Source organism: Scleropages formosus, chromosome 12 (genome assembly GCF_900964775.1).
Source record: "Scleropages formosus chromosome 12, fSclFor1.1, whole genome shotgun sequence".
Classification (NCBI taxonomy): Eukaryota; Metazoa; Chordata; class Actinopteri; order Osteoglossiformes; family Osteoglossidae; genus Scleropages; species Scleropages formosus.
In genome coordinates, this window is record NC_041817.1 from 873634 (window position 1) to 887940 (window position 14307).

A 14307-nucleotide genomic window follows, 5' to 3' on the forward strand; every position below is an offset into this window, starting at 1 on the left:
TCTAATTAGTGCAGCGCATTGAGCTGAAAATATCCATCTACATATGTCACATTTTGATTTCAGTGTGGCTGCCTGCACACTGCCTGTGGAAATTATTTTTATATCACACCAGTGAAGCTACATTAACAGGCCCAATGTGAGCGTCTTGGACCCTTGTGGTACTGCCAATTGTCTTAATAAAATATTGACTCACAAATATGAATTTGTGCCCTTGCCAAAAACCAATTTTTTCCTTAAATACATGAATCATCTTTATTTTTACCAAAGTAACCTAAAAGCACATATTTAGGTTACACATGCATTTAATACAGATGTATTTAGTTTAGTTTGTCCAATGTATGTGCATCGGAAAAACTTGATTCCCTATCTCTTAAAGAGAATACCTTTTCAAGAATACAGTTATGTACCGTTAATCCGTTAGTTGAAGTCAAGTATGTTATGGATCTGTTTCACCTGTCAGTGATGGGAAGTATTTTATAGTATATTTCTTGACAAATCATAATTCAATAAAAAATTAACACTATTTTATATTTGTAGTCTTGGCAGTTTTTCTTTTTATTTCTCTCCTGAATGACAATTTAAGGGTTTTGCGTGAGCATGAAGCAATTATTCGTCATTCTAAAAACTCTATTCTCTCATCTTAAGCAGCAGCACAAGCCCACTTATACAATTAACAATGATTGTTAAACACATGTATTAGTGTATGTTTATGTGTTTAATTTGACACAATACAGTGTTACCCAGTGTTCATCTTATCAAAAATCATTTATTTTATGTTGTATTTAATACCTACACAATGAAAAAATAACTAAGTAGACAATAGGAGTTATAATGCTGGACATGAATGAATGAAGAATGAATGAATGAATGAATGAATGAATGAATGAAGTTTTAATGGTACAGCATATGCTTTATTTTAAAAGTTATGGATATTGCGAGAAATCCAGGAATCATAGCCATGTATTAGAACTAAAAAAGTGAATGAAGATAAGAAGCCATTTTAATGCTTTAAATGGATAACTGCTGACTATGTTCTTTAAAAACATTACAATAGTAAAGGTGAATATTCCTCATGGCTGTTCTTTGGGGTCTTTTGCAAAGTGATAGAATTTCTATTCACTTTAAATTCATATAACTAAGAGCAATTTTCTTTATGCTTAAAAGCAGCTGGTGTGCTTAACTGTTTGTCTACAGTAATGACATATTTGGTAATAAAAATTTCATCTGACTTTATCAGTGTAATCATTTCCAGTTTCTGGAAATGTACAGGGGAACGATTTAGATCATTTAGATGCAGTCTTCAGGATCTCTGTTAAAACGTTATTTTTCACTACAATTTATTTCATGTAGCCACCAGACTGTTAAAAGTAATAGAATATGCAATTTTCATCATTCCCCTACCGGCATCACTACAGGGTAGCTGTTTGTCGAAAGAAGCCCATGAAACCCAATTAGTTATCCAATTCTAGAAAGAGTATTAGTCTACTACATGTACTGTTTTTGTAGAGTTGTGGATGGGAACATTTTTTAAAAAAGAATAATAAAAAGACTTCGCTAACTGAGTAATACTAAAATTACTTACATACTATATTGCTTTACCCTCATTTCATACCTGTGCGAATACATATTGCAGTTTCAGTATGATCCATTGAAGTTATGGAACTCATTACATCTGTAAAGACAATAGTAAAGATTGTTATTCAGTGCTATTGAAAGCTGTAAATTCAGCCCATAGAACTGTGGCCTGGCAGTATTTTGATCTTAAGAATGAAATTTTTATCATTTGCAAACTTTCTAAATCCCAGTTGGCTTGCAGAAATTGAACTATAGTTATGAAATATCATATCAGATGGAAACATGATTAGCTCCTCAAGACAGCAATAAGAAGGTAAAAAGCAAGTGCAAAAGAAATTGTTTACAAAAATGTTGACCAGGACTGGATGCCTTTCAAATCAGAGAGCAGTACTACTTGAGAGTGTAGCTAGATTTGACATTCTTCAATTGAGCTTAAGTGAGAGTGAAGCAATTAAAGAAGAAACACACTACTCTGAACCTATATTTAACATCCCAACTTAGAAGAGAATTACTGAAAGGCTTGAATGTCACTATGACTCTATGGCAACAATAAATCTGGAAAAGCTACAGAAAATTAAGTTCTTTGCCATTGCCTCTGACTGCTGGATAGCAATAACATCATTCAACACTCTTCAATAGCATGTCATGTAGATAACAAAGGGAAGTTGGGCATGCATGCCTTGAAAATATGGTAGATTTGTGTGGGCTTGAAGATAGGTGTTTCAGGTGAACTGGTGACACTAAATTGCCCAAAATGAGTGTGAGTGTGTGTGTGTGTTTGTGTGTGTGTGTGTGTGTGTTTTACATTGCTGTGATGTATAAACAGATGAATGATTCTAGGGAGCTTAATGCAGTGCATCTATTATTGTAAGTTATTTTGGATTAACATCACCTAAATAACAGTTAATAATCACTGTATGTCACTTTTGGAGAGAAGAATCTGCTTCCACATTCAAATTTGCTCATTATGAACATACGTATCATAATCCAAAGTGCGGTGTCCCATGAAACTCCTGAGAAAGTTGAATTTTTGTAACTCAAATGAGTTTACCTTGGGGTGCAACTAGTTATGAATCTTAGTGTTCATTTGATCCCTATAACACTATGTATGTGTTTCCTGCATAGGTCCTAAAGGGTTTCCCAGAATGCCTACAGGCAGATATTTGCCTGCACCTCAACCAGAGTTTGCTCCAGCACTGCAAGGCCTTCCAGGGGGCAACCAAGGGCTGCCTCCGGGCCTTGGCCATGAGGTTCAAGACCACCCACGCCCCACCTGGAGACACACTGGTACACAGCGGGGATGTCCTCACTGCACTCTACTTCCTATCCCGTGGATCCATTGAGATCCTGAAGGATGACATTGTGGTGGCAATACTGGGTAAGAAGTTTTATCAGCTTTCCATGTGCATGTAATTACATGTGGGAATAACTGTATCCATCACAATGAGTCTTGGAAATGCATTCAGTATTCTGATTGTGGGAAATAAATCTGTACAGTCTTAACATGGCAATAATTATGACATGAGATTAATTCTTACTAGAATGAGTAACTTTATTAAGATATTTGCTTCTTTCCCTTATTTTAACATCTTTTCTGAAGCCCAGTTTCATAATGTTCATTAAAACCTTAACTCTGAGAATTATCATTTATACCCATGTTGTACAAATTGGTCTCCACAAGCCCTGTGGAGAGTTGCCTTTTCAAGGAGGTGTTTGCTAATGAGCAGTGATGGCAGTGAGCTCTGTGAGAGTTAGATCTACTGTACACAGCATGGTTTCCCCAGTGAACATCCTGTTTTACCACTCAAACACTGATGTGGTATGACAGGAGCCCAGGAATCTGGAGGGTTTCCTACACAGAGAGTTAACCTCTCTCAATCTGTGTACTCACATTGCTGGGTCACAAACTAATCACCGTCTGCAACATCTAATTAGAATACAGCCTCCTTTGTATAACGAAGGATCTTTCTGTGAAAATTCAGATTTACAAACATGTAATTTGTATCTGAAAATTCATAGAAGGAGCTGTCAACTCTCAGAAGAAATGGCCTTACAAGACCAGACATTTTAATTCAAAATGTGCTGCTTGGTGACATTGAATATCATATAAAAAGAGCGGAATCACTGTTGTCCATTGGTAGTGTGGCACACATCAGTTTTCAGCTGTATGTCAGCTCAAAAACTGTCTTCAAAATCTGACCACCTTGTATCATTTATAATAATACTGAGCCCAAAAGTTTATGAAAAGCTCGGCAGAGAGGGGTTACGAGCTTTAAAAGTGATTGCCATAATTAAAGTAGAAAAATATATAGTGTAAGTTACACCTGTAAAGCAATTTAAAATAAATATGAGAAAAAATTACAATTAAATAACAAAATGTATCCATTATCATTAAATACTTGCCCAATGAATGCATGCAGATACACACTAAGGGCAGGTTAGGGTCATCAGTTCACTCATGAAACACATATCTTTGGACTGGTGGAGGCAACCCGCAGCAGAAACATGCAAACTCCACACAGACTGAGCCCGATTCAAACTCACAACCTAGGACCTGTACAACATCAATGTAACCTTCTGCACCACTCTAATTACATAAGAACAACAGAGTGAAACAACAAAATAAAAATAAAAACAATAATATTATAATGATGAGGTTGGGGGTGCGGTGGCGCAGTGGGTTGGACTGCAGTCCTGCTCTCTGGTGGGTCTGGGGTTCGAGTCCTGCTTGGGGTGCCTTGCGATGGACTGGCGTCCCGTCCTGGGTGTGTCCCCTCCCCCTCCGGCCTTACGCCCTGTGTTGCCGGGTAGGCTCCGGTTCCCCCGCGACCCCGTATGGGACAAGCGGTTCTGAAAATGTGTGTGTGTGTGTGTATAATGATGAGATCACTATTATTATTCTAGATTACTTATAGCATGTTTATTTGTACTAACACTTCTGACACATCACTACTTACAATGTATTCTTATACAGATATAATAAACTACTAACATTCTATTATCTGGCTTTCTCTGTTGCTATAATTTTTAAAATAGCTTGCGGTAATATTACTTGCAATTACACATTTTTAATTTGACAAATAAATCACAAATTTATGTGTTGTTTCAAGCAAACACAGCAGTGAAGTCTGATTCCTCAAGCTGGGAAATAGTAACATTGATCTGACAGCTCCTGTTTCTGCAGTCCCAGGTTGCTCTGAAATCCTTGTGTCCTGCTGGCTTTGTCCCTTCCTTGATCTGATAGGTGGAGGGCAGCGGTGACATTTCTGTTGAATGGTCTCTTTTGTTGCATCTTCAAAGGACACAGTCCAGAGGAACTGACAATGCAAACTTCAGTTCGCATTGCTTTGAATTTTTATGTAGGAAAAATGGAGAGGGGAAAAAAGCTGGCCTAAAGGTAAAATAGGTGTCAAAGACAGGTTTATTGAATATTGTTTTACATAATTTTCAGTTCTTCATAACAAAATCCACAACGTACCTGCCACCCGGTGTTACTGCCACAACCTGGATTTAATAAGGGGGCATGTCTGAGCTCTGGGTCTATTAGTAAACTTTTAGCTGGTATAATGGGCTAAGCCTTATTTAAAAGCCTTGTTTGTCATACAGTACAATGAATGTACACAAACCAATGGCATAATAAGGTCACATGGAAGTACAATATTATATAAAGAGCAAAATAATTACTCCGCATTAATTAAACCTGGGAGGGTGCGGTAGTTTGGCCGGGTCCTGCTCTCTGGTGGGTGTGGGGTTCGAGCCCTGCGTGGGGTGCTTTGCGATGGACTGGCGTCCTATCCTGGGTGTGTTCCCTCCCCCTCCAGCCTTGCACCCTGTGTTACAAGGTTAAGTTCCGGTTCACCTCAGAACGAGTGGTTTCAGCCAGTGTGTATGTGTGTAATTAAATCAGCTTGTTTGGTTTCTAGTAGTTTAAGACTAATTCAAATTTTTAAGAAATATTTCTCCTTAAATTCGTTGGTCAAGTTTTTCTCTTTTTTTTTTTTTTTTTCCTCAGAACAGCCTTGTGTCAAGAAAGGATTCGCACAATCTTGAATAAAGAGATGATATTAATGTCACTTTTACATAAAATGACAGTTGAGCATAACTTTTCTTATAATTTCAGATATTTAAGCGCAACAAGGTGTATGTCTGTTTTTCAGTGTGGTTGAATGTCTTTGCATATGTCTTTGGATATTAAAAGCATATGTAATACATTTACATATTTAGCTGACACATTTTTCTCCAGAGCAACTTACAATGCTAAGCTGCTTAGACTTACCCCCGATTTATACAGCAGGGTGATTTTTACTGGAGCAGTTTAGAGTAAGCACCTTACTCAGAAATGCTGCAGCAGGAGGTGGGGTTCCAACCTGTGACCTCCAGGACTGACTGCTGTGTCATACACATATTATTCACATACTACCACTGTACAATATAGAAAATAACAAGGAAGTACATTTATAACAGATTATAATTTATTTATATATACTATTCACATGTTACTACTGTATAGAATATATAAATGTACAGGGAACTATACAGTATATTTATTAAAAACAGATTTTTACCTCAATTCCACAGTATAGATATAAAATGTGAAAAATGTCTTCTTATGAATCTAAATGATGATTGATTATCATGGAAAAATAGCATGCCAGTGTGACAATAGTGAAGAGGTAATTGTTGTGCACTGGAACTCCTATTTCCAGGTGTGGCCACACCTCTGCTATAGCCTTTGAGCCATGCTCTTTTGCATGGTCTGAGTGTTGTTGTCCGCTGTGGTGAGTGCCAAGTGTATGTGCTCTGGGGCCACGGGAGAGCCTCAGGATCATCTGGTGGGAGGGGATCGCGTGAGCTTTGGCATCTCCGCTCGAGTCACCTGCAGCCGCACTGCGCCCGCTGCTGCGCACGCCATTCAAATGAAAATGCCATGTAGGTCTTGACATTTCGACTGACGCAGCACCAGTGACAGCCCATTCTGATGCTTTATCGGACTCGTGGCTCTGCAAAAAGCCGTCCCAGTTTATGACTAAGTTTTTGGTAAAGGTTTAGAGAACAGCGTTATTTATCATTTATTCATTGCCTTGTTTCTTTGAAGTAAATGGAGCGGGGCAAAGAAAAAACCCTTTTTTTTTTTGCTTTAAAAAGGAGTGTCAGCATTGGCAAGGTATCATTCAGTTTAAATAATAGATCAGAAGACTGAATAACCAGACCAGAGCTGTAAAAGCCAAAATATTGGTGCCTGTGCTCAGAATTAGACCGTTGTGTGTAATGAACTGCTAGCATCGTAAAAATACTGGAATAAACGTAACCCAGTGTTAGTTTAATAAGTGAAAGAACACATGCTGGATCATTTCAGCTTGGCTTCAGCTCATTTTCATTATGTGTTTTATCGTGATGTGTTAAGTCTTTCCCTGTGCTGTTTTTACAGAATTATTTTTGGCTGGATTATAAAAATCACTGCAGAATACTTATTGCTTTTACGATCCAGTGCATTGGTTAAGAATAAGTATTGAAAAGGCTCTTCTGTGTAACCCATTATGCAGGGTTTAGTTGTAACTCAAATTGTGTTATGTCACATATTGTCCCAGCAATTTCTATAGTGGACATAGCAGAGATGACCTGAATGTTCTGAATGCCAGTCTCTCTCTCTCAGGAAAAAATGACATCTTTGGCGAAATGATTCACCTGTATGCTAAGCCCGGGAAGTCCAACGCCGACGTCAGAGCTCTGAGTTACTGCGACCTGCACACAATCCAGCGGGAGGACCTCTTGGAGGTGCTAGACATGTATCCAGAGTTTGCTGACTACTTTCTTACCAACTTGGAGCTCACATTCAACCTAAGAGATGAAACTGCAAAGGTAAGTGTTACCATGATTGCCACAATTCTGTAAACGTCCACACCTAAACTGAGAGATTGCAAACAGCAATGCAAGCCAAGTAGCATTGCCCCGTGTTAACAGATCAAGCTATAAGATAACAAAGAGAGTGCGTTTTGGCCTACTATTTGTTGAAGTATTTATTTGGTCGACATATTTTGAACAGATGCAGTTACGTATTTTAATCCTAGCATAACTAATTGCATGCATTTCAGTTACCCATGATTCCAATTTATTATCTGTGTTTTTCACTGTTTGATACCGTGGGGGATGAACAGTGAAACGTAAGCATTATCGGTGATAAATTCAGCGCTCATGCATGTGGTTGTAATTCTTCCTTACCTAAAATGTGAAATACAGCTTTGATCAGTGTCACATGGAAGGAAAACTGATACTGTTGCTGTCTAATTTATAAGACAATTCAATGGCGCATATTAAAACATCTGAGTTGCAATGACACTTGAATACATGTTTAAATTTGAGCAGAACGTCGCACCATTGTTTTTTCTGTAATATGTACTCACATGTAAATACTTGTTTTTCCAATTCTTACACAGACCAATTTTTCACAAGGTAGTGATTCAGATGGAGAAGAGACTCAATGCAGAAGAAGGATTTCCTTTAAGCGAAAACCATCGTATGGTAGGTTACCACTTGTGCTATAGTTAATTTAATTTAATTCGGCTTACTTCAGTGATGTAGTTGATATTCTGTTCAGCAAGTTGGCTTAATTGGTCATCAGATGACTGTCTTTTTTTACCACTATTCAAACCTGGGATGTGGGAAATTTTATGTATGTGGTTTTACTCCCTCACGTTCCTCAGCTAAATATGCACTTCTGTGTCAGACTGTCCTCCATGACCTCCTTAACCCAGCCCAAACTAGCCTGCCTGAAACGCTCCCAGCTGAACCGATTGCTTTATTTACCCAGCAAAGGTCCCACAGTGCTGTTGAGGCTGTGCAGGAGAGCAGGGAGGGAAGAATCTTTCACCGCTGCCCACTGCAAACCTGCTAGGGCTTTCAGGTCTGTAGTGGGTCTATATGGGAGCAGCAAGAAGAACCAGCCAAGGCAGCCCGTGCGTCCTGACCTGTCCCCCCTGCGGAACAGTGATGACATTCGTCTTCAGCTGCTGCAGTCACAGGCAGCAGGTCACTCAGTTCAGGCTAAATTGACAGATTAGGGAGGCCCCTGCAAGAGCTTTTTCTCCGTGCTGTAATCTTTGAGCTAAAGATAAAACTGTCATCTGTTCGAATGGAAATATTTAGCAAAACAGCAGCGAGCACAGCACTGCGTGGGCATAAAAATGACTTAATAATGTGACACCGCACCAAATATGCACACCATGGAGTGAGTAAGGGAGGCGTTTTTCTCATTTCTGTCATTTCCACGTACCCACGCGGTTAGAAAAACACCCATAAACCTCTCATTTAATTTGTTCTAAAAAAAGCACGATAGGGAAACACTACTGCTCGGCACATCCTTAGTGTCCGCTGCAAAGGTCTCGGAGAGGACATAGCAGCCGCGTTAACCGAGATGAGCGCTCCACACACTCAGGCTGACTGCTGCTCACGCAGGCGGGAGCGAGAAGGGGATGGAGAGTGATGTGGAGAAGGAGCGACAGTCTTATTCTCGCTCAAAGTGGGAGCCCATGGACAAGAGGGACTCCCCGGAGGAAGAGCAGAGGCCGCTGTGTTCCGGGATTCAAGTTTTACACTCTGTACGGGAAAACGTCTTGGCACCGGACCTTAACTACACCTGCGAACTCCAAACAAGAGAACAAAGTCAGCCTCACAAAGGTATTGCCCGTTTTAATATTCAAAGTAACATCCTATATTACATGCAGAGAAGGGTTCCACTTTTACCTTGGATGGTCATTTTTCCTCATTATGTCTGAGTCCTTAGTAACCTATTTGAGTCCCGTATGCCCGACTTCCTCATGACTAATTGAACCTCCCAGTGTAAATTCCACAGGGTCGTTTTAAAGCATCCCTGCACAACTAAAAAGCCTTGATAATCCGGTTTTATCCAGAAAGAGTAAATAGCCCAGAGTCCCTTAGGTTTCACATCATAATACCTCCACCCAAACTCCATCTCTGTTCTCAGTTTGTAACCAAGTGTAGAGGGGTATACGCAATGCAGCCCCTCCAGCATGCTCTTAAGTAAAACAAAAACAGGAGTGTTTGCTCCAGGCATCTCAATATGCAGCACTGGCACCATCTACCTTTATCTGAAAGACTTCTATCGACTGAAATGTAATTACAACTGATAACTTATAGAAGTTGTGTTCCTCCGTGGCTGGAGTCCTGCAGATTTCAGAAAATACATTTTAATTGGTGTCTGCCTGACACGTGAAATGCCCGGTGAGGTGAAATATTATGCAGTTAACTACTTCAGTACAGCAATTAAGAGCTGACACTGAGCAAAAAGCAGGACACCCTGCAGCCCTCATGGACTTACACCAAACCTTAAAATAGTTGGCTCGGAGCTTTGTTCAATAGGTTCCGACACTGCTTAAAGAACTTTGTGGGAATATAATCCTTGTGAAAGTAATATTTGTAAAGATATCACTATGATCCAGGCCTCCGGCTCAGTTGAGAAATCATATAGGACCGAAGATGTCTTTGTGAAATAATACGCAGGACCTTTGCAGCACACGGCACCCTTTTACCGGCTAGATCGGAGCTGCTGGTCTGAATGTGACTGTCGCCAAACGCATTTCTGTATGAGGAATGCCAAACACCCACAGCAGAACCATGACATTAAACCCCCAGTAAATTGGTGAGAAAACTATGCAGGGCTGTGCATATGCAGGGGGTCTCACTGGAGTTTCTCAAAGGCTTAAGCCCTCTTTAGAGGCTTTAGGGAAATCAACCACATTGCCCTTTGCCTGGGAATCACCCCCCAAATTGCTCCACATCACCCCCGACTCTCACCCCGTGTGCCAGTTCTTTTCTTATCTAGGAATGTTTAATGCCTCATTGACCCGAACGGGTGCTGTTTCTGGGGCGAGTGCAGGGGACGCGGTGCACTCTACTTCCAAGTCTGGCAGCACGTGATGCAGAGATCGCCTGACCCCATCTCAGAGCGGTATTAGGGGGAGGTCAGAACGGGTCTTGTATGGGTGTCTCCACAGCAACTGGTGTCCATAGTAGGTTAATGCAGTTTTTAACCTCTTTGCATCTCGGTGAAGCATGTCAGACAGTCTGAAATAGAGTAGAAATAGAAATAGAAATAGAGTAATTTATTACACTTAAAGTATAAGGCTGTGTTCCTTTAGAAAGCCATTTTAATCGAAACATGAAATATCCATTCCAGTAAAGAAATGCTTCATCTCATGTAATTCCACAAACATGTTTGGCAATAATTTGCCCCAAAAAGTTGTATTTTTCTTTGTTTAAGCGAAATGTGTTCGTGTACTAGACAACTTTGCCACAAACTAACTCTTTTGTCAGGTTGTTTTTATATCCACTTGTCACAGACAATTCATTTTAGTGTTAAATTAGGTTTTTACATGCCCCTTAAGAGCATACATATGCAAAAACTACATGTATTAGTATAATGGTATTAATTAGCAGTGGGTTGGAACGGGTCCTGCTCTTTGGTGGGTCTGGGGTTCGAGTCCCACTTGGGGTGCCTTGCAACGGACTGGCATCCCGTCCTGGGTGTGTCCCCTCCCCGTCCGGCCTTACGCCCTGTGTTACCAGGTAGGCTCCGGTTCCCCGCGACCCCGTATGGGACAGGCGGTTCAGAAAATGTGTGTGTGTGTGTGTGTGTGTGTGTGTAGTAATAATTAGTATTAACTACATGTATTAGTCTATTTTTAACTCAAGACCATGTTCTTTTAAATACAAAGCTAAACATATATGTAGGGGCATAGTGGTTAGAGCTGCTGCCTTTAGACCCAAAGGATGCAGCTTCAAATCTCCCTTACAGCTGCTGTAACCTTAAGCAAGGTACTTACCCTAAATTACTCCAGTAAAATTACCCAGGTGTATAAATGGGTAAATAACTCTAAGTGGCTTAGCATCGTAAGTCACTTTGGAGAAAAGCGTCAGCTAAATGAATAAAATTTCTGTGTCTTCCACAGTTATAATTATAGTGGCGTTCATATGACAAAAAAAGCGCAATCAGGAGGTCACAGATAGCATTGTGCTATTAACAGGTGCCACAAAAACATAAACAAATTTTGGAATATCTTGTTTTTGTATCTGTCCATGTAGTCTGGAGAAAATAAATGTAGGTGATATCAATGATTTCCAGATCTGTACGTGTTTATGAGGTGCCTGGGAAGAGCTGCACAGCCAATAGTAGAAACACAGCTCATCCTGTTTGATGCTGTACAGAAATTTTTGACAGGTGTCTCTCAGAGATAACCCTTAGCGGAAAACCTCTGACCGTGCATCCGACCGCAGAGGTTACACAGCAACAGACAGCCCAGAAGTTAAAAAAACACTGGGTGATGTCAGGCTATCCAGCAAGGACGAATAGCTCCCTGTTTCCGTGGTGTGTTCTTTCTGTTGTTGGTTCTTAACTCCCAGTCCACAATACAATATCTATGAAATTCTCTGAGTGTTTTGCTTGCTTTCCTTTTTTCTAGCAGATGTGCATGGCGACAAACGGGCCGATCCAGAGCTGAGGGAATGTCCAGATGAATCGATACCATCCCAGGACGCGAGAGGCGTGGAGGAGACAGAGAGTGAGATTACATATGGGGAAGTGGAGCACCGGCTAGACCTCCTGCAGGAGCACCTGAACAGGTGACTGTGGGTAATGCACTATGACAGCTAAACCCCCGTGGTGACCAATGGGGAAGAGCTCAAAGTGTGATGAGCAAACATGCCCACACAGTGCAGAATAGATTGTGCGCCAAGACAGTGCTCCGCCTTGCACGCGGTCCATTTACATTCACTGAATCTATTTAAATCTCAGACATATGGACCAGCTTCACTTCAAACTGAATATGGCTTTACAAAAATTGCTGTGATTGCAATAATCACACCTGTACAATGGTGACACCCAAACAGCACTACAGCAGCAGACCGGAACCCGGGGGGAGGAGGCATGGCGACAACAAAAAAAATCCAGATGGATTTTTATTGCATCAGCAAGGAAGTCCTTCCCACTAATTAACATGTACCGAGCAGTCTAAAATATAATTTTTGACAGCACTTGCGGAATAACTTCTTCAAAATACCATAATCTGCCAAACAGATGAGCCGAGTGCCGCATCAGCAGCACAGAACTACCACAAAGCCACTTCTATACGGTCTGCTGCCCAAAGAGTGGCACGGCAAGGAGAGCTGCTGCTGCTATTTTTAGCTGAGATGATCGCAGCGAGAAAAAAAAAAAAGAAGCAACATTGCGCCGGAGGAGCCGAGCGTCACGGAGGCCCTGAACCTCCGTCTTCCAGATGCATTTCCTAGTGTACCATTTCTGACCCCCGCACTCATTTTGGGCCAGAAAAGGCCGCCGGCTCCTGGCGCTACCTCTATTTGGGAGTGTGTCTCCTTCTATTTATCGTCGCAGGACAAAGTAATGGCCAGAAATAGGAAAGCGCTGCCGAAATAATTGCCCGCGTGTCCTGCTTCTCTGCTGCAGCGAAGCCAATGCATGAGGTTTAAATCAGGATTTGTTTGTGACTGTTTGTTTTAGCGCTTTGGCACGGAGAGCCACATTGCTGTTGACAGCCTCAATCTGTCTGCAGCGCAGAACATCAATGACTTTCATTTACATCAATGAGACAGAAAGCAAACGTGCCATATTAAAGAACTGCACTACCGAAAAGCAAGGAGCCTCAATAGTATCTTGAACGTTTCTTTGTGTATTTACCACCGATTCGGTTCCTCTCATCTTCTGCAGGATTACGTTAGAGACGTTTAACACGTTGAGTTGATTTTGTGCTATGGAAGTCGAGCAAATATTGCTCTTTAACACAGTTTCTCTGAGTAACTTGTGATTCACCCACGAGGAGAGCTCTTCCTCGTCTCCGCTTCGCGTATGTCTTTTATCGGTATTTTTTTGGGACTTGAACAAGGGGAAACTGTCAAAGAAATATAAAACAGACTGTGTTACTAATTGTAGCTGAGCCTTGGGACCAGGGCAGAGAGCCGCTGCCATGGTTTGCAGTACAGTATATACTGTACGCTGTAGATAATTACATGTTATGACTGAAATTCTGGCTGCTTTAAATATACTTGTTCTACAGATACATGGGCTCTGCCACATGCTTGTTTCAATATTTTAAAGGAGACATGCAGAAGAAGTGGTCATGATTTCAACCATGTATGCTACCATCCAGTTATTTTTTTTCCAACCATTCATTGATTTTAGTGTCTTGTAAGGTTATCGTTACTCAGAGCCTTTTTTGGAAGTACGTAGTTAGTAATTCAAGGTACAACATGGAAGGATGTATATGTTGTTAAAGTAGTAATAACTGAACTTGTGTTGATTTGACTGAATAAACAATGGAGAGTAATGATTTTGCAGCTATACAGTACTATTCACTTTTTTGTGTCTTCGCACACTTCCAGTGGAATTTCACGTTTGCTTCAGTGTAACGTATAAGGATGGAAGGAGGCTTATTTTGCATGGTGTCTTAATAGATGAATGAATGGATCGAGAAATAATAATGTCTCGGGAGCGCATGTTCTTTTCTTTATTTCGAGAGATCCACTATGAAGAAAGCCTGGTACATTGTTACGGCACAGGCGCACCCTAGTGTTCATTGCTGGAATTACAGAGTGTGACGTAGGAAATCACTTGCGCACGTCTTCCTTACAGCCCCCAATAATGCTTTGCTTTCTTTGTACAAATTGGGTTGCCCTTATTAGTTGCCTGTCTTATATTTTGACCTG

At 40.8% G+C, this 14307-nt stretch overlaps 1 protein-coding gene across 1 annotated transcript in view; it reads left to right on the forward strand.

Annotated features, from left to right (window-relative positions):
* The window catches only part of kcnh7 (potassium voltage-gated channel subfamily H member 7), a 58332-nt gene that overhangs the window by 42886 nt on the left and 1139 nt on the right, over positions 1-14307 (forward strand). The window contains exons 9-13 of the mRNA XM_029256883.1: positions 2701-2953; positions 7229-7434; positions 8010-8094; positions 9028-9249; positions 12051-12210. Coding sequence (XP_029112716.1) covers positions 2701-2953; positions 7229-7434; positions 8010-8094; positions 9028-9249; positions 12051-12210 — 926 coding nt within the window. The remainder of the gene's footprint in view (positions 1-2700; positions 2954-7228; positions 7435-8009; positions 8095-9027; positions 9250-12050; positions 12211-14307) is intronic.